The 27,545-nt window shown below is 38.9% G+C and overlaps 1 protein-coding gene across 10 annotated transcripts; it reads left to right on the top strand.

Moving 5' to 3' along the window:
• The first annotated feature begins 296 nt into the window (after positions 1-296).
• On the top strand, positions 297-27,545 carry LOC117523746. 10 transcript variants are annotated; one of them, XR_004564601.1, is made up of 7 exons: positions 297-369; positions 3,998-6,115; positions 6,666-6,758; positions 13,655-13,781; positions 16,592-16,763; positions 17,358-17,529; positions 17,716-17,775. XR_004564601.1 is itself a non-coding variant. In XM_034185358.1 (5 exons), exons 2-5 carry the CDS (start codon positions 5,915-5,917, stop codon positions 27,259-27,261), a joined length of 453 nt encoding a protein of 150 aa, XP_034041249.1. In that variant the 5' UTR covers positions 297-369; positions 3,998-5,914; the 3' UTR covers positions 27,262-27,545. The 10 variants fall into 8 exon arrangements, 3 of the variants coding, with proteins under 3 accessions (XP_034041249.1, XP_034041248.1, XP_034041247.1); XR_004564599.1 differs by having other exon boundaries at positions 13,652-13,781; XR_004564600.1 differs by having other exon boundaries at positions 13,643-13,781.

Here is a 27,545-nt window from a genome sequence, read left to right as displayed (position 1 = left end):
ATATACAGGATTTTGTATAACAGATTTTCACTCACACACTGTAAATGCTGACATACTAATGAATAAGAAATGATTAGTGAACCAAACTTAGAAATCATCAACCTGTTGTGAACACTAATATTAAATAATTAAGTAGAAATTTGGGGTTGGGGAACATGCTTAAGTTATACCACATCAGTTAAATGAGATAGATTAATTTATTGTCCCAGGGTCCTTTGGGCGTTCTTTCAGGCATGCGCACTTTGCGCAGATCTGCACCATCTACTTCACGCGTTCCTCTCAGCCACGAGCATGCGGTAAAGACGGCGGTGAACCAGAGCTCCTCTTAGTTTGCGTTAGATATGCCAGAGGAGTATTTGCATTGAATTGGTAAGTAAATAGTTTAATACTTTGTTAACCGTCGAGTTTTCATGTTGTGGTTTCACTTTAGTTCGTGTTATTGCCGGGGGTTCAAGTAGGCCGGAGGCCTCCGGAGTTCGGCTTCGCCATTAATGAAAACTCAGCTTTCCTGAGCAGTACAGCTCCTGTTTTTACTTTTTCTAAATGTCTAATTCATCCTGAGGTTTCTAGCATCACTTATTCTCCCATGATATAAGAGCAATCTGTTAAGGATCAAGCTCTCAATTCAGTCTACCTGTGCAGTGGTTCTCAACCTGTGGGTCGAGGCCCAAAGTGGGTCTCAGCTGTTTTCAGTTGACAGTGTGTAAATCAAGTAAAAATGTGTCAAATATATATTCCGTGTTGATATGAAAGTTTGGGTATGATTGTGTTTCTTAAGGTAAAGCAAAATTTAAGGGGTTAGGATTAGACAAGTTTATACTTCTTCATACTCCTTTTCGCTCATGTAAACTGAGAAACTTCAAACGTGAGAGGATCGCTGATTCAGCTACTGCCTTGTTTTTTTTCTGATTTTCACTTATTTGTATTTTTAACTGTTTTAAGCTTCATTTACATGAGTGAAATAACAATATCAATCAATAGTCAGTAAAACTACGTACCTGAAACAAGAAGTGTACTTATTTATTTTGACATTACCTTTGCAGTGTCACTTAAAGTCAATATTAACCAGGTAATCGAACCTTTCAAGTTCATTTTAAATCTTTTTTTTCCTAAATTCCTGTTTTGTTTTGTTTTTTATTATTATTATTTGTTTTTTTTGTTTTTTTTTTTCTTTTATTTTGTATTGTTTGTTTATTTCTCACAAGTGCTTAATACTGAAATCTTCTTATCTTTTCGGGTCACGCAGAACAGTGTTCTCCGATGCAGTGGACCTGTAAGTACTGCACATTTGTTGCTAAAAAGAGGGGCTACTTGCTTAAGCATTACCGTTTAAAACATGGATTCCACACAAGGACATCTCCACTCCCATGCCTGCATAAGGACTGCTTGTGCACATTTAAATCTTTTAATGCACTCCAAGTACACCTATCAACATGGCACTCTCAGAAAGATTCAGGCAAAGTCAGGGAAACTGCATTTCACTGTCAGTTGTGCAACTTTGTTGAGCTTTGCACAGAAGAAGACTTTTTTGCCCATTTGCGTCGACACCTTAAGCTTAGACAAATGGTTGCTTGTCCATATAAAGAATGTCACTTTCAGAGCAATGTTTATTCTACTTTCAACGCACACAGAAGCAAAGAGCATCAGGCGCACAATGAGATGGCATTCAACCCTGAAATTGTTTCACAAAATGTAGTTGAAGAACTTCCAACTAATGTAAGTGTTCAGCTGGAAGAGAGTGACCCTGGAGACGATGACAGTGACTGGGAAGTTGCTGAGCTAAAAGATGTGGAGGACTTACAGATTCAGTTGGAACACAATGTAGCTGCTCTTTTCCTGAAAATGTCATCAATTCTTAACATTTCTGAAACTGCCCAGCAAGAAGTCATAGAGCAGATCAACCAGATTTACTTATTATCAGAGCCATTGCTACATTCTTCTATTTGAAGAATTCTACACACACATTGTGCAGATGTTGATGATGCTTTAGTGAATGAAATAGCTCAAGTGGTCACTGAGAATAATGTATTCCTCAAATTAACTTCTGATGACGGATCATTGTCATCCGCTAACAAGCGAACATCATACATTTCGAGGGAATTCTCTTTGGTTATGCCAGTTGAGTTTGTCCTAAGAAATGACAAGCAGACATTTGTGTATATCCCTATACTAAAAATGCTGCAAACATTGCTGAGCAATAGAGACATTTTGGAAAAAGCCATGTCACATGAGGCAGCTTTGTCAGAAGAATACAAATCTTACAGAGATGGTTCCCGCTTCAAAGAAAATGCTTTCTTGAATGAGGAAGAATTCAGGATTGCTCTTTACCTGTATATTGATGACTTCGAGGTGGCCAACCCCTTAGGAACCTCCAGAAAAAGCACAAGCTTACTGCCGTCTACTGGGTACTTGGCAATTTACACCCTAAATATCGCTCCTGTCTTCATTCCATTCAACTTGCTCTGCTTTTCAAGGCCAGCAGCATCAAAGACCATGGTTATGGTGAAATTCTTTGCCCTCTTATTCAGGACCTTGTTTTTCTTGAGCAGCAAGGCATATATGTTGAACATTTGGGAGCCACTGTTAAGGGCATGGTGTTATTTATTGCCGCAGACAATCTGGCTGCCCATTCTTTGGGAGGGTTCTTTGAAAGCTTCACAGTTAGCCAAGTGTGTCGGTTCTGTATGGCAAAGCGGGAGGAAATTCAGCACAAGGAAGTACGGACAGGCTATTTTCAACAAAGAACAAGAGAAAACCATGACAAACGTGCAAGAGGTGTCACAGGATTCAACCAAGGCTCAAGAATATGGTGTGAAACGAAGCTGTCTGTTTAGTGAAAGCTTGCAACATTTTCATGTTGTTGATGGTTTCCCTCCAGACCTTTTGCACGATCTTCTAGAGGGGGTTGTTCCATTAGAACTGGCTTTGTGCTTAAAGGCTCTGATATCACAGGGAATAATCTCCCTTAAGGCTCTGAATGATGCTATAAAACAGTTCCCATACACATTTTCTGACAGAACAAACCAACCACAGGTGATTCCAAAGACATTCTCCTCAAAGTCCACAATTGGCGGAAACGGTCACGAAAATTGGACTCTTCTCCGACTTCTGCCATTTCTGATTGGTCAACACATTCCGAAGGGCAATGAAACCTGGGAGGTTTTAATGACCTTAAAGGAAGTGGTGGAATTGACAGTGTCCACAAGCTTTACAGAGGAATCCTTGTGCTTTCTTGATAGCAAAATCTCTGAGCATAGAGATTTGTTTCAGAACGTTTTCCCAGGTGAAAAGCTACGACCAAAGCACCATTACATTGAGCACTACCCTCAGCTAATTCAAACCTTTGGTCCTTTATCTGATGTTTGGACGATGCGTTTTGAAGGGAAACACAAGTTCTTTAAAAAAGCTGTGCATCACTCTCACAACTTTAAAAACATACCCCTCACTTTAGCAAACAAACATCAGAAAATGATGGCCTTCCATTTATCTGCTTCATCCTTTTTCAAGCCTCCCACTGAAATTCACAAATTGAAGTCTGTGATGGTTTCATCATTTCCAGAAAATGTGCAGAACTGGCTCAGTCAAAGGACCAACCCACTGAACACAGTACTTGTAGCATCCTCTGTCTGCATTGATGGCATTAGGTACAGTGCTGATATGGTAATTTCTGTGGGATCATGCTCAGGGATCCCAGATTTCAGACAAATCACAAAGATTGTCGTAAACAACACAGACGTAGCATTTGTCTGCAGACTGATGACCTCATGGTATGATGAGCATCTTAGAGCATATGAACTCTGTAGTGGCCATTTTGCCACCTTCTCAGTCACCCAGTTGTCTGAAATGAACGATGTTTTTCCTCTGTCACTTTACAGAGTTCATGGCAAACAGCTTGTTTCACTCAAACGATACATATTGTGCTGAGTGGATTCAACACCTAAATGTTGCCTGTCTGAGATGAATTTCTCTCTTTTTTTATTTACTGGAATTCATATAGAAATGGAGCAAAGATTGATGCTGCGGGTTATCATAAATGATGACGACATACAGAAGATAATCTTAAATGAGAGACCCGATTCTATTGAGGAACTAAAGACACAGCTGAGGGATAAGCTGTCATTGCAGGATGACTTCAGATTACAATACGAAGATCCAGACTTCAGTAATGCGCTCTGCAATTTGACTCAAATAGCAGATTTGCCTGAAAGAGCTACTCTGAAATTAATCCCACTTGTGACTCTTGAGTTGACATCCCAGTCTTCACCCACCGAGGAGTCAGACTGCAGCACAGTGGATACTGAGATCTTGTCACCTGCTGGGTCAACATCCTCACTAAGAAAACAGTGGCCCGAGTTCTTCGACATACCTAATTTCTCAGTGGATGTAGCATACAGACTGAGACAGGCAGATCTCTTGTTCATAAGAGATCGTGTCCCATTCACTCCATCACGAGACATGAAACATGACATACTTGAGAAGCTTGCTGAAACAATGTACAGTTTCAAGGCCTACCCTGATGATGATGACTTCAGCAGTGTTGCAAAATCACTGGTTAGCAAGCACCCCAGCCTCACTGAACCTGGTCCCCAGCCAGGATGGTACAGCTGGAAGAACAGCCTAAAATTCAAGATGGCCAACTATCGTACAAAACTGCGTAACGCAGGATGTGATGATGTAATGATCAATGGGGGTAAACGAAGTAAACGCAACCCAGAGGGACAATCATCCAGCAAGAATATCAAGCGGCCGAAAAGAGGTGAAGCCAATTATTTGCCTAACTTACCTGATAGACATGATGAAAACAGCCTTGAAAATGCCAGGAAGGTCATCAAAGAGGAAATGAAGAAAAGACACCCCGATGCCACTCTTGTCTCAAAACTGATGGACGAAACATTCTCACTGCGCAGAAGGGAGATAGTGGTACAAGAGCCAACTGTGCAGAGCATGATGGAACGATGGCCAGCACTTTTCATGGAGAGACAGGTAGGTGACTTGTTTGTTTTCGAAAACTAGACTTTTTTTTTTTTTTTTTTGAAAACTAGGAAAATAAAACTGAAAAAATACAAGAAATAGTCTGAATATTTAATTTAATATTTATTTTTTCTCCAGTTGATTTAATATATTCAAGAAACTAATATGTTATTAGTTAGACGTTTCAAAGATTTATGAGAGAAAATGATACAAGAAAAAACTATGAACAGTACAATTTATTTTTTGAACATTTTTTTTTAAGTTGGGGGTTTTTTAAGTCAAGGAAATCCACTGTTCAAAAGTTGAGCTTTAAAAAGTTCAATATATGCATGATGTTTCTAATTATGATTTTTGCCATGATCAAGCAACTCTAATTCACCCTAGCTTCAAACATCAATATGTCAATCAATTAAATGGTGGTCAGCTTAAAGGTGTAAAATTCTCCCCTTAGGTGGCAGCATTTCACTTGATTCAATGGAGGGATAGCATTAGGTGCTTGCCAGCGTGCCGGCGTCGCCGCCATATTGGAGAGGAGTCAATCAAGCCGAGCCACCGGACCGCAGTTCATGTGGTGCTGGCTAAAGGTGCCACAGGTGTTTAAAGTTGTGATTTTGTAACAAAGCAAACCGTGAGGAAATCTGGTTTAAAAAAAAAAAAATCGGGAAGTTATGATTAATATAACCTAGTTGTGCACTATACCCCTCACCAAGATGGCGGCACTGGTAATGTCTGCGCCCTGTGGTCGCTCCACCACCATGTATGTTTATATTGTTTTTTTTATGGGTAAAAGTAATGGCAATGAAGGTTTTATTTCAAAGATTGGGTATGATTTTATTAATTTTAATCAATAATTAGATCGTTTTTTTTTTTTTTTTTTTTTTTTTTTTGCAAGAACTGTACAAAATCTTACACTTGTGTAGAAATATTACACACTGTACCTTTAATGTTGTTTTCCCTCTGCCTACTTCCACTCTCTGTTTTTCAGGTCTTTGCTGAGTTTAATCGCATCGCCAGCAAGAATCTTGAAGGGGACTTTTATGAAGCTCTTGACAAGCACACGCCATGCTTCATCGATCTTTTCAAGTCCAAAAAAGGAACTATGGGACAAAAACTGACAGACTTGATGCAGCACGTCAACTGGGTGGTAAGGATTCTGTTGTGTTTTTTCCAAATTTTGAGTAATTTACACTCCGTCATGATGGGTGGCTGCAATGAACTTTAGGCCTCTTTCACACACTTTGCGTATCACTCAAGTGTTGTCACCATTGGGTATTCACACTGTCTACCTGTCTGCTGTGTTGCTGTTGAATGCTGCTGCTGATAGCACATTAGATAGTGACCGCATATGCACCTGAAAATCCTGCTTTTCACTCATATTCCTCAAACCAGTAAATATTATATAAGTGACTATGTCCTGCTATGTCAATAGAGTGAATAATGTAATCTGATCATTTGACAATGAAAATAAAAAGAAAAACATTTTTGTCTTGAGTCAGGCTCGGACAAGATGAGAGTCTCAGGAATTTGATGAATCCACCCAATTGTACCATTTTCTGTTGGGTACTTAAAACCTAAAGCCCTATCTCCAATACAAGCCAGTATTATTAGAGCAAATACAGAACAAAACACTTATTCTCCTAAACTCTCAAAATGCTACAAAGGTCTTAACTTATATCTGTTCTTTGTATTTTTAGTCGCCTGATGTGACGGCACTTCGGACTGTTGTCCTCAAAGGCCTTCCAGTTCTCCTCAGTGAAGACTCCAGTGAAGTCTACAGGACTTGCCTAGTAAGTAAAAGAAACATTGATCTCAATTATATCAATTTATTGTCAAATTATTATTATTGCATATATCATAGCATTGTAAAATAGTTAAAATATAATTATTTTCCCCTACATAATTAAAAGATCCTCTTAGATGAGCTGGAAAAGACATTGTCTGCCAACCATGTATAAAGTCTGTTGAAATGAGCTCAACTTTAAAATCTTCAGCAGTCAAGCAGCATACACACCATAAATATTTTATATAATAGTGTAATACAGAAGTATGGAGTAGTGAGAGTGCCAAATTCCAAAAATAAATGTATAAAAGAAAAAGCCAATAGTGTAAAGAATGGAAAAAATGAAAAAATATAATGGATTTAGAAAGCAAATTTATCAAAAAATAAATCTATGAACAAAGACGATGATAAAATTTGAAAAAGAAAAGTGCTTATGAATAAAATAAAAAATAATGTGGTTAGATAAAGCAATACTAATAAAGAAAATAAGTCCATTAAAGAAAAGACCAATAAAAGTAGAAAAAGACAAATATATAAAATAATAAAAAGGTGCTTTTATAAAGCACATTAATTTTACATTATTAGTACATTGCCATGGCTGTTTTATTATTTATTTTTATTATTCATTGTTATTATTATTAATAATCTCTAAGGGCGCTCCCTTAGAGATAGGGTGAGGAGCTCAGTCACACGGGAGGAGCTCGGAGTCGAGCCGCTGCTCCTCCACATCGAAAGGAGCCAGCTGAGGTGGCTCGGACGTCTTTTTCAGATGCCCCCTGGACGCCTTCCTGGGGCGGTGTTCCGGGCACGTCCCCTCGGGGGGAGGCCCCAGGGAAGCCCAGGACACGCTGGAGGGACTACATCTCTCGGCTGGCTTGGGAACGCCTTGGAGTCCCCCCGGAGGAGCTGGGGGAGGTGTGTGCAGATCGGGAGGTCTGGGCTACTCTGCTCCGGCTGTTGCCCCCACAACCCGGCCCCGGATAAGTGGACGAAAATAGATGGACGGATGGATTATTAATAATATTATTTTTGTTTTTTATTATTATTGTTAGTAGTAGTATTTATTTTTTATTTTGTATTGTTGCTTTTACTGTGCACATTAAACACCATATTGTTGGTTTAAATGCTTAGTTTTTCTCTTTCTTTTTTTCTTTATTTCATTTTTTTTATCGCTGACAATGTCACTTTTAAAAGCATAGAAAATATGTACAGAAATATATGTGAAGTGGGGAGTTCATTGTGCGCAGGAGGAATCCCAATCGATAACGAAGAAACATGTCGGGTTCCCTGCCATTTAAAGTCTCTGCAGACGGCTAAGTACGGCGTGGAGTTGACTGAAATATGGTCAATATAAACAAGAAAAGGTGTTTGATCACCAGGGAGAGTTTGGCGTCACAACAGAAGACAAGAGTACAGTTATTACAGTTTTTATAGTCATGACCTATCAATAAATACACTCCAATAAAAAAAAAACATACAAAATCCTGTTTCTAAGATCTTTAGTATAAACTACAATAGATATTTGATATAAGTATAATAAAGAATGCAAAAATAAATAATACAAATAAATAGAAAGTAATGGCAATGTACTAATAACATAAAATTAATGTGCTTTATAAAAGCACATTTCTTAATTATTTTAGTTATTTGTCTATATATTTTTAGCTTTATTAGCTTTTTCTTTAATGGATTTATTTTTTGGATTCATATTGCTTTACATAGCCACATTATTTATTTTATTTATAAGAACATTTCTTTTTCAAATTTTATTATCCTTTATCTCTACTGGTGGTTGGCTCTCACTGCGGTATTGTATCACTTCCTGTTCCGGAGCACAGCGGTGTTTTTCTGTATCTGTTAGCTGTTTAATCTGCGCAGTTAGATTGATCTAGTTATCTAGATTACGATTTGTTTCCCAGTGTAATCTTTACGTGCCTTAACTAAAGCACTCCTTCTGCTGAATCACCTCTAAATTATTTACACATTATTCACTTTGCGTGTTTTTAGGAATCCGCTAGCTTAGCGTAGCTACTAGCTCTTAGCCGATTTAGCATGGCGGCTTCTCCTGTCTCTCCCGCACTTTTCTGCTCTGGGTGTGAAATGTTTAGTTATTCCTCGGCCTCCTTTAGCAGTAACGGTACTTGTAATAAGTGTAGCTTATTCGTAGCTTTGGAGGCCAGGCTGGGCGAATTGGAGACTCGGCTCCGCACCGTGGAAAATTCTACAGCTAGCCAGGCCCCTGTAGTCGGTGCGGACCAAGGTAGCTTAGCCGCCGTTAGTTCCCCCCTGGCAGATCCCGAGCAGCCGGGAAAGCAGGCTGACTGGGTGACTGTGAGGAGGAAGCGTAGCCCTAAACAGAAGCCCCGTGTACACCGCCAACCCGTTCACATCTCTAACCGTTTTTCCCCACTCGACGACACACCCGCCGAGGATCAAACTCTGGTTATTGGCGACTCTGTTTTGAGAAATGTGAAGTTAGCGACACCAGCAACCATAGTCAATTGTCTTCCGGGGGCCAGAGTAGGCGACATTGAAGGAAATTTGAAACTGCTGGCTAAGGCTAAACGTAAATTTGGTAAGATAGTAATTCACGTCGGCAGTAATGACACCCGGTTACGCCAATCGGAGGTCACTAAAATTAACATTAAATCGGTGTGTAACTTTGCAAAAACAATGTCGGACTCTGTAGTTTTCTCTGGGCCCCTCCCCAATCGGACCGGGAGTGACATGTTCTCCTTGAATTGCTGGCTGTCTGAGTGGTGTCCAAAAAATGAGGTGGGCTTCATAGATAATTGGCAAAGCTTCTGGGGAAAACCTGGTCTTGTTAGGAGAGACGGCATCCATCCCACTTTGGATGGAGCAGCTCTCATTTCTAGAAATCTGGCCAATTTTCTTAAATCCTCCAAACCGTGACTATCCAGGGTTGGGACCAGGAAGCAGAGTTGTAGTCTTACACACCTCTCTGCAGCTTCTCTCCCCCTGCCATCCCCTCATTACCCCATCCCCGTAGAGACGGTGCCTGCTCCCAGACTACCAATAACCAGCAAAAATCTATTTAAGCATAAAAATTCAAAAAGAAAAAATAATATAGCACCTTCAACTGCACCACAGACTAAAACAGTTAAATGTGGTCTATTAAACATTAGGTCTCTCTCTTCTAAGTCCCTGTTGGTAAATGATATAATAATTGATCAACATATTGATTTATTCTGCCTAACAGAAACCTGGTTACAGCAGGATGAATATGTTAGTTTAAATGAGTCAACACCCCCGAGTCACACTGTCAGAATGCTCGTAGCACGGGCCGGGGCGGAGGATTAGCAGCAATCTTCCATTCCAGCTTATTAATTAATCAAAAACCCAGACAGAGCTTTAATTCATTTGAAGGCTTGTCTCTTAGTCTTGTCCATCCAAATTGGAAGTCCCAAAAACCAGTTTTATTTGTTATTATCTATCGTCCACCTGGTCGTTACTGTGAGTTTCTCTGTGAATTTTCAGACCTTTTGTCTGACTTAGTGCTTAGCTCAGATAAGATAATTATAGTGGGCGATTTTAACATCCACACAGATGCTGAGAATGACAGCCTCAACACTGCATTTAATCTATTATTAGACTCTATTGGCTTTGCTCAAAAAGTAAATGAGTCCACCCACCACTTTAATCATATCTTAGATCTTGTTCTGACTTATGGTATGGAAATAGAAGACTTAACGGTATTCCCTGAAAACTCCCTTCTGTCTGATCATTTCTTAATAACATTTACATTTACTCTGATGGACTACCCAGCAGTGGGGAATAAGTTTCATTACACTAGAAGTCTTTCAGAAAGCGCTGTAACTAGGTTTAAGGATATGATTCCTTCTTTATGTTCTCTAATGCCATATACCAACACAGTGCAGAGTAGCTACCTAAACTCTGTAAGGGAGATAGAGTATCTCGTCAATAGTTTTACATCCTCATTGAAGACAACTTTGGATGCTGTAGCTCCTCTGAAAAAGAGAGCTTTAAATCAGAAGTGTCTGACTCCGTGGTATAAATCACAAACTCGTAGCTTAAAGCAGATAACCCGTAAATTGTAGAGGAAATGGCGTCTCACTAATTTAGAAGATCTTCACTTAGCCTGGAAAAAGAGTCTGTTGCTCTATAAAAAAGCCCTCCGTAAAGCTAGGACATCTTTCTACTCATCACTAATTGAAGAAAATAAGAACAACCCCAGGTTTCTTTTCAGCACTGTAGCCAGGCTGACCAAGAGTCAGAGCTCTATTGAGCCGAGTATTCCTTTAACTTTAACTAGTAATGACTTCATGACTTTCTTTGCTAATAAAATTTTAACTATTAGAGAAAAAATTACTCATAACCATCCCAAAGACGTATCGTTATCTTTGGCTGCTTTCAGTGATGCCGGTATTTGGTTAGACTCTTTCTCTCCGATTGTTCTGTCTGAGTTATTTTCATTAGTTACTTCATCCAAACCATCAACATGTTTATTAGACCCCATTCCTACCAGGCTGCTCAAGGAAGCCCTACCATTATTTAATGCTTCGATCTTAAATATGATCAATCTATCTTTGTTAGTTGGCTATGTACCACAGGCTTTTAAGGTGGCAGTAATTAAACCATTACTTAAAAAGCCATCACTTGACCCAGCTATCTTAGCTAATTATAGGCCAATCTCCAACCTTCCTTTTCTCTCAAAAATTCTTGAAAGGGTAGTTGTAAAACAGCTAACTGATCATCTGCAGAGGAATGGTCTATTTGAAGAGTTTCAGTCAGGTTTTAGAATTCATCATAGTACAGAAACAGCATTAGTGAAGGTTACAAATGATCTTCTTATGGCCTCGGACAGTGGACTCATCTCTGTGCTTGTTCTGTTAGACCTCAGTGCTGCTTTTGATACTGTTGACCATAAAATTTTATTACAGAGATTAGAGCATGCCATAGGTATTAAAGGCACTGCGCTGCGGTGGTTTGAATCATATTTGTCTAATAGATTCCAATTTGTTCATGTAAATGGGGAATCTTCTTCACAGACTAAAGTTAATTATGGAGTTCCACAAGGTTCTGTGCTAGGACCAATTTTATTCACTTTATACATGCTTCCCTTAGGCAGTATTATTAGACGGTATTGCTTAAATTTTCATTGTTACGCAGATGATACCCAGCTTTATCTATCCATGAAGCCAGAGGACACACACCAATTAGCTAAACTGCAGGATTGTCTTACAGACATAAAGACATGGATGACCTCTAATTTCCTGCTTTTAAACTCAGATAAAACTGAAGTTATTGTACTTGGCCCCACAAATCTTAGAAACATGGTGTCTAACCAGATCCTTACTCTGGATGGCATTACCCTGACCTCTAGTAATACTGTGAGAAATCTTGGAGTCATTTTTGATCAGGATATGTCATTCAAAGCGCATATTAAACAAATATGTAGGACTGCTTTTTTGCATTTACGCAATATCTTTAAAATCAGAAAGGTCTTGTCTCAGAGTGATGCTGAAAAACTAATTCATGCATTTATTTCCTCTAGGCTGGACTATTGTAATTCATTATTATCAGGTTGTCCTAAAAGTTCCCTAAAAAGCCTTCAGTTAATTCAAAATGCTGCAGCTAGAGTACTGACGGGGACTAGAAGGAGAGAGCATATCTCACCCATATTGGCCTCTCTTCATTGGCTTCCTGTTAATTCTAGAATAGAATTTAAAATTCTTCTTCTTACTTATAAGGTTTTGAATAATCAGGTCCCATCTTATCTTAGGGACCTCGTAGTACCATATCACCCCAATAGAGCGCTTCGCTCTCAGACTGCAGGCTTACTTGTAGTTCCTAGGGTTTGTAAGAGTAGAATGGGAGGCAGAGCCTTCAGCTTTCAGGCTCCTCTCCTGTGGAACCAGCTCCCAATTCAGATCAGGGAGACAGACACCCTCTCTACTTTTAAGATTAGGCTTAAAACTTTCCTTTTTGCTAAAGCTTATAGTTAGGGCTGGATCAGGTGACCCTGAACCATCCCTTAGTTATGCTGCTATAGACGTAGACTGCTGGGGGGTTCCCATGATGCACTGTTTCTTTCTCTTTTTGCTCTGTATGCACCACTCTGCATTTAATCATTAGTGATCGATCTCTGCTCCCCTCCACAGCATGTCTTTTTCCTGGTTCTCTCCCTCAGCCCCAACCAGTCCCAGCAGAAGACTGCCCCTCCCTGAGCCTGGTTCTGCTGGAGGTTTCTTCCTGTTAAAAGGGAGTTTTTCCTTCCCACTGTAGCCAAGTGCTTGCTCACAGGGGGTCGTTTTGACCGTTGGGGTTTTACATAATTATTGTATGGCCTTGCCTTACAATATAAAGCGCCTTGGGGCAACTGTTTGTTGTGATTTGGCTCTATATAAAAAAATTGATTGATTGATTGATTGATTTTCTTTCTTAGATTGATTTTTGATTAATATTGATTTATAAAGCAGCATTATACTTTATTTTATTTATTTGTCTTATATTTGCACTTTTATTTGCTTTTTCTTTATACATTCATTTTTGTAATTTGGCACTATCACTACTCCACACAGAAGGGCAATTTGACTACACTTTGAGTACTTCTACTTTTTGCTCACATTTTGGCTGATATTACTTGCATACATGAACTCTCATAAGGTTTTGAGTGCAGTACTGTAGAGGAGTATTTTCACAATGTGGTATTAGTACTTCTACTGAAGTAAAGGATCGAAATACTTTGTCCACCACTGTCCGCAAGTTACCAAAGTATCAAATCAAAATACTCTACTAAAAAAATACTACCTAAAATTATTTAACAATATATCATGTAATTAAATGAAGCATGTCAACGCTCCTAAATGAATTTAGGGTTGAACCAGATTCAGTAACTAGTCCTCTAAGCTTTTTTAGCAGGATACAACGAAAGAAGCACTGGCCTCAGTCACAGTTGGGGTGCTGATTGTGATGGAAGATGCTCAGCAGCAGGGTCCAAACGCAGTGCATCTCCAGCCCATCTCCACTGCCATCATACTTGAGGGAGGTACTGTCATGGACAATGTCAGAGACTTTCCCCAGGCAGTCTGCCTTCTGTTTGGGTTTATGTATGCCCTTCACTTAGCTTACCCAAAATCCATGGAAAACACATTCAGATTCATTCAAGCAGTCATGCTTGGATTGGGAAACAAAACCCTCCCTCCAAAACTGATCACTTTGCAGAACAAACTAATGGTGTAGGCCAGTTGAAATTGCTGAGTATTGCTGTGGAAAAACAAAACAAACAAAAAAAAAAACATGGTCACTTGTTAAATGTTCCAGGCAAAATGTGTAATGTTCTAATGTAACACTTTGATAGTGTTTGTAAGATGATGAGTGATTTGTTGATTGACAGTTAAGTATTTGTAGGACAGTGATGTATTTGTTAATTTTATCACTGCTGTGCACTTTTACAACATGAAAACATGTTGATTATAGTTCTATCTGTTCTAATGTAACACTTTGATAGTGTTTGTAGGACAGTGATGTATTTAATGTTAATTTTATCACTGCTCTGCACTTTACAGCATGAAAACATGTTGATTATAGTTCCAGGTAGATAGAAAGACATTTAGTCAAAAAGAAGAGAAGTGGGGAGGTAGGAAGGAAAAGAGGCAGTTACGGATAGAGGAAGGAAAAGAGGTAGTTATGGATAGAGGAAGGAAGAGAAAGAGGTAGGTGCTTGCAGAGGCAGAGAGTAAGGAAGGTAGGTAGGATGGTAGGAAGGAAGTGATGGAAGGAAGAAGGAAGGTAGATGGTAGGTGTGGAGGGAAGGATGCATTTACTGAAGGGACAGTTTTTTTTCCTTCATTTGTGTTAATTTTCTTTCCACAAAAGTGGAACACGTTGTCAGAGCCATAAATGCACCGTTGAGCATTTAAAATAAATGTTAATGGCACTAAGTTACTGAGTGTTTTCCATTAATTGTGTTTTTGGGGCTCATTACAGTTAGATAATGTGTTTTTTAATAACATAGCATTTGTCATCATTTCTATTGTAGAATTCTTGTTGGTAAAGAAAATTAAGATACAATTGACCTGAATGAGTAAAACTAAAGAGAATTAAGCTTTCACAATACATGAATAATACATTTTTACTAAATAGATAAATAAATAAAATGTTTTCTGAACACTGTTGATTTGAGTACTGCAAACTCAGAATAAATAAGTTACTGTAATCTAATTTATTTAAGTTTATTTGAGCTTTGCAAACTCAAAATATATAAGTTACTTTAATCTAATTTATTTAAGTTAATTTGAGTACTGCACAATCAAAATAAATAAGTTACTATAATAATTTATTTAAGTTTATTTGAGTACAGAGAACTAACAAAAATTAGTTAATCAAATCAAATGTATCTAAGTTAACATAAATGAATTTTTTTTAAGGCAACGACTTTGCATATTTTTTTTAAGTAAAGTCAACTTATTATATTTTACAGTGCATCAGACAAAACGTCCCATCCGATCGCAGTGCATTTTCATTTAAAACCCCTTGCATGTACGGGACAGAGCAGTCTGGATGTGTCCAATAACAGAGCTATGAAATGAAATTCAGTACTGACACTCACCGATTCGAGAAAAGTGTGTACCATATTTCCTCGAGTAAAAGACCTGCCATTTATTTTTCCAAACTATGCTCAGGCACGGGACCTAAATGAGGCAGGGCACAATTCAAGGCTGGTGATTATTAACAAAATGCTGCTTGTTGCCCGCACTGAAATATGGTATTAACTTTCACACATATGGGTGTGATGAACCAAACCGCTTTAGATCACAGCCCTCTGTGTGGCTGCAAACCTGCACACCTGCTAAATGACAGAGACCGCAAAAGGCTGTGATTTGTCACTTTTACGTTTTCACTCCTTCCTCTCCCATCATATTTTAAAGATTTTTGCAGTGTGCAAGCTGATTACATTTCGATCATGGATCAAATACACTTGGCGGGAAAGTCCACAAATATGACCAACTTTACAAAACGGAGTCAGAAAAAAGCACTCAAATGACCTGCAATTCATGGAGGAAATTGTATATGTACCATATCTTTGGTTTGGAGGTTGATGATTCTATAAGGAATGGCGGTTGTTGAGGGTCAAATTAATCCAGAAAAACACTGTTCCTGTGGTAAATAGCATAAAGATGTGAAGAAGAACTTTAAAAGGGTAACGCACATGTTGAAATCATTGCATGGCCACGGGTGACAGAGTTGCAGATGTATAAATCAGGCTTTAGGATTTTAAGGTACCACTCCGCAGTTGACTTAGATAAAGAGTGACTTGACCAAATGTAATCTTGTTAATGCACATAATGCCTGGCGATTATTTTTTTTTTTTAGATGCAGATTTGACCCATTCATTAAATGAGGCAGGCCCCAATTCAAGATCAGATATTTAATCAAGGAAATTGGGGATTCCCTGTAGATCATTTGGCACGTCCTGACTGTAACTTATGCGTTACATACATGTAACAAATTTTGTCAGTTTTATACATATAACGGATATTGTCCATTTTATACATATCCATTTCATACATAACAGATTTTATTCATTTTATACATATAACGGATTTCAGTTTGGTGGTCCACCTATATTTGACAGCAAGCAATTAAGATGAGCCTTTGAGGGTGTGTGTATGTGCCTGTGTGTGTGCGCGCATGTGCATGTGTACATACGTGTGTGCATTCCCCATTTTGAGACACCAAACCTAACTGAATAATTGGCAGCTGTGCTAGTTCATGGCCAGGTGTGTGTTATTTGCTCCACCAACCAACACAAAGATTTCATTGCTGTTTGTTGGTTTGTTTCTCTGATGTCACCAGATGATGCCAAAACTATCAGGCAGATTTTCAGGCAGAAGACTTGGTGGAAAAGCTGAGCATGAACAAAGGGATAACCCATTTCATTCTGTACATTCTGAAGCAACTGTGGCTCGGAGGTGTGAGAGTGGGTATAGGTGGTTGAGGCTCCCATGTACCTTCTGGCATGCTATAGGTGAAATTTTACATCTTCTTTTTAAGAAAAGTGTGAACACACCCACCTAGCTTGTTGATACCAATCTAGCTAAGGCTAACAGGCTAACTTTAGGTCGGGTGTATGACTAGCAGGGAATTTCCTCAAGCTTGCTGGTATGAAAAAATGTCTGGCATGCTGCCTCTATAACTGTGGCAATATCAGTGTAGTTTACATCATCAAGCTATCAATACCTGCTAATTTGTGCTAGCATGGCTAACATGCAAATTAAATAATTTTAAAATTTCACTCAATGGAAATACTGGAGCACAGACTTCTTCAATAACCTGTTAGTATAAGTAGCGGCACAGTAAGTTAAATTATCACATTTTTGTAATAACATGCCAAGAGAGGACAAACATGGTCCAGACCACAGCACATAGCAGCCCTTGCTAATAACTGGACCCATCACACAAAGCAACCATGTTGCTAAATATTTGTTTTTGTATATTATTTACTAGTATCAACTCTTGTATGTAAAATAATTTAAATGGAAATGATACATTTTTTTAAAAAAAAATCACCCAGTACATTTGTCATGAACAGGAACACTTTTCCTTTTTTTCTTTCCACCAGGCTGCAAATGTATTTGTTTCTGCTGTAAACCTGGGTACTTTAACATGGGGTTCCACGTGGAGTGACTTGCTTTTGGAGCCCACCATAAGTTGTCATTCATGGAACTGACACATCAAGATTTGACACTTCTGCATTGGCTTAATTTTTCAACACTGGATGTTGCAGCCTGCACGTAAGAACAAGAATAAGATCAATTTTATTCATCCCGAAGGAAATTATTTTGTCAGAGTACTGAAACAGTGACTGTAAACAGTGACAGTAAACAATGTTTTTTAGACATTTGGCCAAGATGTTTGACAATATTGCACATAACTCTTAGTAGCTCAATAACTCTGTTAATTGTGTATTCATCCTGCAGAAGGGAGAGGAATTATACAGTCAGACTGCCACAGGTAGGAAAGACCTCCTGTCGTGTTCTGTGGTGCACCTCGGTGGTCTCAGTCTATGGCTGAAGGTGCACTAACAGGACATCAGTGTGGCATGCAGGGGGTGGGAGGTGCTGTCCTCGATGCTAAGCAGTTTCCTCAACATCCTCCTCTCTGACACCTCCACCACAGACTATTGCTCAACTCCCAGGACAGAGCCAGCTCTCCCAATGAGCTTATTGAGTCTGTGTCAGCTGTCTTCAGCCTTCTGCCTCAGCACACTGCAGCATAGAAGATGACGCTGGAGACCACAAAGTGGCAAAACATCTCCCACATATTTCTGCACACATTGAAAGATCTGAACCTTCTGAGGAAGTACAGTCAGCTCTGACCTTTCTTATGCACAGCATCTGTCTTTACAGTCCAGTCCAGTTTGTTGTCAATGTGGACACCCAGGTACTTGCAGTAGTCCACAATGTCCACCTCAATTCCATTGATGGTAACTGGGTTTGAATGGATCTTCCATCTTCTGAAATCCACCACCAGCTTCTTCATCTTAGATACATTGAGCTGCAGGTGGTTGAGTCCACACCACTCCACTAACCTGTCCATCACACTCCTGAACTCGACCTGTATCAGGCAAAAGTTGCACTATGCACAATTTCAGAGCTGTCTGGGTGTCTTGGTGGCTTCTCTCACTAGTCTACTTCTTCCCCCTCAAGGCTGATTTACTATGCAGTACCATACTGTTTGCATTTATTAATGATTAATGTAAATGAAGTCCAAGACATAGTCAGTGACTTGATAATCTGCTCATGTATCCATCTTCTTACTTGTCTAAAGAAAGCTGTTTGTGGAAGTCATTATAGGTGTTAACACTAATTCTTATATTTGGTTTGTCCAATTACTTCCGCATTTTGAAAACAGTTTGACTGTGTATAAAAATACCTGTAATTCCCAAATGATTAAGGTGACACTTTGATTAAACCCCTTGAATTAAAACTCAAAATCTACACTACTCACACATGTTAATTGTTTCATTTTAAACTCCACTCTGGTGGCGTACAGAGGCAATTTTGTAATAGACCAATTACCTATGGACCTGACTGTAACAATATGCTCTGGTTTTTTTCACTCTTACAGTCAGTCTTGGTAGAGGTCAGTGGTGTCCAACTGCATTTTTACTTTGCCCATTAAGAACAAAAATAATTGTAATATAATGGTAATATCACAGCTGAAATAATAACTGGATGTGCCGTGTATACATATAAACATATATAATTCAAAATTTTATACCATGGACACAGTTTGTCATCTTTAAACAAAAGGTTTCAGTGAGTGAAATATTGCCACTTCAGAGTGCAGCGTTTGCAGGATTGTGTTATTTCCGTGCGCTGAGTGAGGTGCACTGGGCCAGTGAAGATACAGCAGCCTGAGTTTGGGTATTTGGTGCTGTATTTGAAATGTCTTCCCTTTCATTTGTCCTCTCTTGCATATCTTCGCTGCAACGTATTTGGCATAGCCTCACGGAGTTTTCATTTTTCTAATTTTTCAAGCATGAGCGTGTATAGATCTACAATACGTCTTCATACCAGACGTGTGCACACGATGGCATTGATAGATTGAAACCACAATCATTTCTCACATCGCTCCGTCCTGGGCACCGTAGAGGTTTCATAAATAGTTCTAATCGAACTTGAGGCAGTTTTTCTGAGACATTTCCGGGCTGGATATAGAGCCGTCTCACACTTCAGACAGCTCAGAGATGGTAGAGAAGTGAAGAGGAGAAGGAAGAGTAACAGTGAGGAAGGAGTGGGGGGGTTAACTAGAAGGAGAGACAGAAACTGAGCAAGGCAGAGAGTGGCGGGGGGAGGAAAAGCACAGTTTGTGAGCAAAGACAGTGATGGCGGTAAGCAATCGTCTGCCAATACACCCAAAAAGTAAGAGGGCACAGATACGGCGTCACCTTTGGCCAAGTTCTCAAATGCTCATTTAGAGAAACTCAGAGAAGTTGCAAAGGTTTTAACTGCTATTGACTTTTCCTTGAGTCCGCGAGGAAAATCTAAAGTTAGCCCACACAACCAACCGAGATGTCAAACGACAAAACGTTTTTTTATCCTCCGGCTCCTCTCTCGCGAGCATAAAATTTAACAGTAAACTGATACAACCATTACTTGTTTATGGTCGAGCGGCTGAAAGGGAGCGATGGGTTTCCTGCAACATTTCTCATTCCAGACATGTCCCGGTGTCATTTAATTTGTCACATCACGCCTCTATAAATCCACCCCAACATTAAACTAACACAAAGCAGAGAAAGGAGTCAGAGGCGCGTCCTGTCATGTTTGTTCGTGTCAGTTTTTCCACCTAACATACTGTTTGCTATTCAGTCTGAGCAGAAACACTTTACATAAGATGCACATTTAAAATCTATGCATGCCTATATTACTCCCACAGTATCATCTCAAATGCTCAGCAGTATTTGTGAATATAACAATATGCCAAAGGTAGAAACAGAAAAATCAATACTGAGTCCATGTAACAGCATTGATTCCAGGAATGGGTGCTTTAACATTTAAAATTAGATTTATTTTAAAAATAAATGAGCTGCAGTTGTTCTTACACACACGTGTGGAGTTTTTCCTGCAGTAAGCTACACATAATTACCACAGTTAGTCTTTTGCTCTTTGCCAATTTCTTCTTCATTTCATTCTTCAGCACTCTGTAATGCAATTACACACGTCTGGCTCCGCTATGTGTGGCTTTGATACACCACATACTCCTCATACCTCTGTCTTCCGTGGCCTTTGGGATGACAGAGAGCATTAACTATAAGCTCGGCTTAGTCGATGAAGTAATACGAGTGTAGTTTTTCAGCTTGCATTTGGGGAAAACCTTGCAGTATGGGATAGGTGAATGGCAGATGCTCACCACTGGGCCTGGACATGGAGATGAAAAATGTTGTGACTGGATAGACAGACAATAAATGATAGATGACGAATAAATAATGAATCATTAAGAAATCAAAATTAATACTAGATATATAATACAATGATATTTATTTACTAACAAATAATAGTTTGTAAACAGTAATAAAAATTCATAGATACACTGAAAAAAATTAGATTTTGGATCAACTTAAAAAATGTATGTAATTTGTTACAGCAATTTTTTTTTTTTAGTTTTTCACAATGTGTATTTATGATTTGGTAAAGTGATTCCAGCAGATTTAAACTGGAAACAACAATTTTCCATGAGACCAATGTAAATAAGTACTTTGAATGAAGTGCACTGATGTTTCACTTTTTTCAGTGTAGAAGGATGGAGACATACATATATTAATGCAGAAAAAATAAAAATGATTCATGAATATAAAATTACAATGAATAATTAATAGCAAAAATTAACAAAATGAATAAACAAAACTGATTAATATTGATAAATAAATAATAATTCACAGATAGATAGATCTATCCCCACCAATTTATTAACATAGTAATTCAAACTCAATAAAATTCTGTTCATGTTGTATGTTACTGAAATAAAAAGGCAGATAATGTGAATAAAGTGCTTAAAATGCACCAGAAAAACCAACAACTTTGTTTTCCTGTGTAATATCCCATAGACATTCCTACAACCTGCTGGATTATTCCTAGATGCCGGTTTGATGATGGATTAGGAGCAGGTGTGGTATGTCGGTGAGAGTGGCCAGGTCTTCAACTGCTTACTCCAATTAAGGGTTACGGCAGGGAGCGGGGAGTTGGAGCCTATCCCAGCAGTCAAAGGGTGTGAGGCGGAGTCCACCTTTGACAGGACGCCAGTCTGTCGCAGGGTCATATATAGACACACAAACACATTCACACCCACAATCACACCTATGGACAATTTAAAGTTTCCAATCCACCAAACCTGCGTGTCTTTGTATGGGGATGGAAGCCGGAACACCCGGAGGGAACCCACACAAACATGGGGAAAACATGCAAAACTCCACACAGAAAGGCCACAGGAGGAAATTGATCCCATGATCTTCTTGCTGTGAGGCAACAGTGCTAACCACTGAGCCACTGTGCTGCCCCCTTTCCACACACAAATATTCAAAATCAGAGAAGTGAACCTTTGCTTTCAGATTGTCTCAGACTTTTACACTGTAAATCAACAACATGTTCATACATCCACACAATCCTGCGGAAAGGTTTTTGTATGAATTTAGCTGCAAAACAAATTTGAGTGAGGGAAGTGATCAAGTAAGGCGCGCGCGTGAGAGAGAGAGATTCTGCACAGAAATGTACTAAATTGGAGATATAAACTGTTATATTGTGCTTATGTAATAGAGTTTATATAGTAAAACTTGAACAAGGATTTGACCTGATACTGTTGAAACAGACACCTCTTCACTCTCTTTTGGTTTCTCTTAGCAAATATGTAGATTTTTGAAGTTACATGTATTTTGTTTGTCAGTTTCACCTGGTGGCTGTGAAAGGTGTCGCTGCTTGTGGTTCAGTCTCGTGTCAAATGTGCACATGTGGTATAATTTCTAATTAAGACTGTTTCATTGTGATCGTTTCAAAGTGGGTCAAGCAAACTGTATTTTGTAACAGATGTCTTTGGTGCTCCAGTGGTGATAAACAAACACGCTAATTAGAAATAAACATGCCCGCTTGATAATTGTGTTATTATGTCTGTTAGTTTGATTAATTAGCAGACAGTTGTGACAAAAGAATTCCAAAACTTCATCTGGATCCACAAGATTTCATTAATTTTGTCCTTAACCCTAATGAGATGTTTTGGAGGACTGTTGCCTTTCCCAACATTTGTGTGGCACTAAACCAGCCTGCAGGTTGTCAGTCCGTCATAGTTGACAGGGACAGCCAGTCACACGCTTCACTTTGACAAGTTGGAGTTTTCCATTTTCACCTAACGTGCAAGGTGGAAGAAAGTTGAGTGTGCACAGAGCCCATGTGCAAAAAACTAACAACTGCTCCAGCAGAGAGGGCACTTCATGGTCATCTGAGGTATTGATCCCTGTGACCAAAAATGCTGATTATTCCAAAAGAATATTGATTTGAAGAAAAGGTACAAACCATGAGCTGGAACAAGGGTAATGGAAATGGAAAATGCATTGTTTACAGAATGTTTCCATCCAATGCAGATGTTCAAAGACCTTTGTAGTGAATTAACAACCTCGCTCAGTCACTTTACAGATTGCTTTCCCTGACTCGGAATCGAACTGAAGATCCTGTGGTCACAAGCTTGCAGCTCCTCTGGACCATCAGCTGAAGACATGAAGACTCCATACTTCTATCAACACTGAATTAGCCTACAACTTTCCATTGGATTGAACAACATTCTTGTATTCTTGTAGTCTTATTTTTTTAGTCCTGTATAACAACACTTTTATGATGAGTGTTGTGTAAGGTCATGGGTTCCAGTGATGTAGGTGTTGGTGAGGAAAGGTTGACGTTGCAGATGATGCTGTGACCTTTGTGGAATCAATTGGTACCCTGAGTGCAGCACTTGAGAAGCTAAGTAATGAGTTGGAGTGTCTGGGTTTGTAATTATCCTAGTTCAAGACTAAAAGCCAGATGTTTAATGATTCCTTGAACTCACCCATCGAAAATGAAACTGTTTATGGTGGAGGTTTCAGACATATAATTTATTTCAGCGTCACATTTAAGTGTCTGGGACATCAACCTTTGAGATCAGAGGGTGTTTGGCTAAAGCTTATGAGGTCACTGGACAGCAGTGTTTGGTAATGCTGATACCTTTGTCTGAGAGTGGTCTTTCGGTTCCTGATTGGAGGTCTTTGGTGCTCAGACTCTTCAGAGGATCCTTGGGTACAGCTGGAATGACTGTGTGTCAAATGAACAATTACTGAGAGAGTGTCAGATGAGACGTACCACTTGCAATGTAAGGGAACATCAGCAACGGCATGTTGGCCATGCGGCGTGTTTCTTTCAGCATGATCCAGCATGCAGGTATGATGATCCCCTGTCAAAATCCAACACCACATTTGCACTGTGACACCTGGGTAACAGATCAAGTAGGAGATTGCCTACTGGGGTAAAATATGTTGGGGACCTTGTGTCACCTGTGGCTCCTATGGTAACCATGAAAGCCCAACAGGAACCTTGAACATGAGATGGCTAACAGGGTTCTGGTGAAACGACGTTCTCAACTGCGGATCAGGCAGAGGAGGTGATGAGATGTAATCCAAATCTGTGAAGGCAGCTGAAGACTGCAGCACGTTGTCAGACCCCAGTCGTCTGGCTAAGGATTGGTCAAGGACCGTGTGCTTGTTGCCGCGCAATGACATTCCCACGTTAAACAAACCCATGCACAGGTGTTTCAAGATGGCCTGTGGATGTAGATTTTCTTCGCGTCCACAATCCTGTCTGGGAATCAATCGAAAGATAATCTTCCTCACCATCAGGGGACTAACATGATGAGGATCCCAGCTGTAACTGGTACTGGCCAAAGGGATTCTCACGTATCACCTCACTGCAGCAAGTAGTTGGCTACTTTCTATAGACAAGTTTAACTTATGTCATGGTATTAGTTGTCGAGAACCTGATCAAACGACTGAGACAAAAATACGTGTGGTGTGGTGGCCAAGCAGTTTGTGCACTTGTTTCTAGACCAGAAGGTTGCCAGTTTAAAACCACTTGTGCCCATTCTTCTTGTACTGTAGAGTTGTGTCAGGAAGGATATCCAGCATAAAACCTGTGCCAAAATCAACGTATAGTTCCATGTAGGATCTACTGCGGTGACCCAGAGAGAAGCAAAAAGTACATACTTTATGTCCACACAAAACCACGCTTTCCCTCACATGAACTAAAAGTTAGAAAGGAACAACATGCAGTGGGAATGTTCCTCACCCATACCTCCACTCATTTTTCTCAAGAAGTCAACTCAAAATAAGGCAAACAAGAATTTGTCTAACAAAGCAGCCAGTGTCACACAGCTTGCATTTCCTATTGTTAAAATATTATTTATTGTCATGCACACACACCAATATGTACAACTTACATACAATGCAATTTGTGAAAAGTAATCGAGTGCATACGAAATATTATCAGCCCTCTTATTATTATGTATGTGTAAGGTTTTTTTTTTTTATTGTGGGTGCTATACGTAGTTGCAGCGACATGCTGTGCACAAGTCTAGTAGTTTTTCCTGCCATTTGATGGTAAGGGTGTGTATCTGACCTTTATTACAAAAGACCTGATACATATCTAGATACATGGACTGCAGTGTGATTCAGGAACGACACGTTGTTGTATGGAATGATGCAATATGAGACAATTCTTTGTTTAATGTCAATATTTATTTCCCATTATATCTTAGAATATGCCAAAAGTGACATTGTTTAGTTCAAATACAGATTTCGTAACAGACCAGGCATCTTCTTCTGGTTTTTGCTTCAGTGCTACACTTTGCCTCTGCTCACTTTTTGTTCACCACTGGGGGCAGCACAACACACAGATGCAGAAAGGGCAGTATTAGAAGAAGGGGTTTGAACTCCGAAATGTTTACCCTGAGAGCCGGTGAAGCGGTAACGCAGGGTATCTTAATCTGTCCTCTCTCTCTGTGTGTGTGTGTGTGTGTGTGTGTGTGTGTGTGTGTGTGTGTGTGTGTGTGTGTGTGTGTGTGTGTGTGTGTGTGTGTGTGTGTGTGTGTGTGTGTGTGTGTGTGTGTGTGTGTGTTGACAAGATACCTAAAATAGATAATCTGGATATTGGCCAAACCTGGTGGAGATATTACTTGGGCATATATCTTGAGATGATTAACTTTCATTTACATCATTTTCATTTAAATCATTTACATTTAAACTGATTTCTGATTCATACTGGTGAATTGTTACACCCCTGTCTGATGTTTCTTGCATGTGATTCCAGAAACAAGACCCCTCACAAGTGAAGTATTGAAGCACATTTTCTTTTTTTTTTGATCTCTCTAATTAGTCTCAATTCCACATTCAGCAAAACTGTGTTTCTTCTGACCTTTTTTCCATTGCTGCATTATTCTCTGTGACTTATGTGAGGAAACAAATGCCAGACACAGAGTTTGTATATGCAAATTATTTTTGAAGGAGTGTTCATCCATTCATGGTTAGAAATGGGAGGCGAAAGTTGGCTGGTGCACATGCCTGCAATGTCCCGATGATTCAGATGCAGAGCAGAAGAACAAAGTTCTAAGTAGTTCATTGAGGTGGTACAAAACAGTAAAGAATGTAATGACATATCAAAAAGGGATGTTTTTTCATGAAGCTCATTTACTGTAAGTCAACAGCTGCCATATAAACAGATCTATTTTACAGCCACAGATACTGATGTGATGCACATTGCATTCACATATTGGCCAACATAGGAAACATCTGGAAAATTGCTGAAACATCTTGTAAACTAGGTGTTTTTTCTATTAGAGGACATTAGAATCCTCTGTTACTCCTTGTTGTGAGACGGCGGCACCGAACACACTGTGATAATAGATGCTGTCATAAACCCACAATTTTCAAATTTTTCCACTTGTCAGTAAAAAGCATTAGGTGGGTAGTTAAAAAAGAAATGCCATGAATATTTTCACTTCTAGAAGTAAGATTAAAATTGATATATTGCATTGTACTGATGATAAGACTTACCCTGATTATAAGACGACTGCCCTTTTTCAAAAAAAAAAACAAAAAAACAAAATTGGAACATTGTGAAAATCAAATCTTCTTTAATTAAGAAAATGTTTGGTAACACTTCACAATACAGACATATTAATGAACACAGTAATAAGCATTATTAACAGTGAATTAAGACTTAATTTAGCAATCTTTTGCTAAGGGTATTCATGTTAACTAAGGCATTAATTTATACACTATTTAACAATTTATAAATATAGTGATCACTATGAATAAATGGTGAATAAACAAAGTAAACTCTTAATTAATTGATACTTAATTGTTATTACTGCACCAACAAACATTATTTAGGACATGAACGACCTGATAAATGAGCTTATTTCATGCTCCATTTAACTTCAAAACACCTGCTCCTAATTTTCATCATGCATAAGATGAGAAAAATATTCCCTGCAACAAACCTAGGAGATGTTGGACAGATACAAGCAAATTTTCTGTTCGTATTGATTGAAAGCAGACTAAAGTTTAGTCAGCTTATCCTCATTATGTGCCCTTTTAATTTGGCATCTTACAAAATGACAGCATTTATTATTTTTGAGTTATTGTGTTAACAAAGTGAAGTTGACAGGCATTTATCTATCTGTGTATTCATTCAGCCATGATATTTTAAAGGGAACATGCCTAGGCTTTCACCAAAGACTAAGAACAAAATTGTTTTTTTTTTTTTTTTTTGTTTTTACAAGAGTTTTGCTGAGTTTTTTTTTTAATTATTTGTAGCTTTCCTAGCAAATACAGGACACTGCAGTTTCCTGAAGCAAAACACATAATTATGATTTATACTCTACTTCATAATTATAGCCTGCTAAAAGAATTCCATTTCATTTCAGGTGCTCTGGGTGTAGCTTTCCGTGCCTAATTCAAGATGAAGAATCACCTGGAGAATAACGATGTAGATGTTTTTTGCAGACGCTGATTCCATAAAATATCTCCACGTCTTTTTCAAATCAAGTTTTTTTATGCTTCCTACCAGAGGTGAACATCTATTTTTCATGTCTGGTGGACAGTGAGAGATTTACTGGTCTTCTGTCAGACCAGCAGGATTGACGTGTGACATTACAGAGAAACAGTAAAATGAAGCTTCGAAAAAAAAAAAAAAGATTTTATTTTTTGACAGTAATTAGAGCAGTTTTTCCTATTTTA

Source organism: Thalassophryne amazonica, chromosome 13 (assembly GCF_902500255.1).
Source record: "Thalassophryne amazonica chromosome 13, fThaAma1.1, whole genome shotgun sequence".
NCBI classification, from domain to species: Eukaryota; Metazoa; Chordata; class Actinopteri; order Batrachoidiformes; family Batrachoididae; genus Thalassophryne; species Thalassophryne amazonica.
Note: the sequence above shows the minus strand (reverse complement) of the source record. Positions and strands in the feature narration are given on the sequence as shown.

What these genes read in the sequence shown, in the direction of transcription:
- LOC117523746 (XM_034185356.1), top strand. Translation starts at nt 5,915, where the DNA reads ATGTTGTTTTCCCTCTGCCTACTTCCACTCTCTGTTTTTCAGGTCTTT. An exon ending in TGCAGCACGTCAACTGGGTG is followed by an intron (nt 6,116 to 6,665) that starts GTAAGGATTCTG and finishes TTGTATTTTTAG; the next exon opens with TCGCCTGATGTGACGGCACT. An exon ending in AAGTCTACAGGACTTGCCTA is followed by an intron (nt 6,759 to 13,651) that starts GTAAGTAAAAGA and finishes AAGCTTTTTTAG; the next exon opens with CAGGATACAACGAAAGAAGC.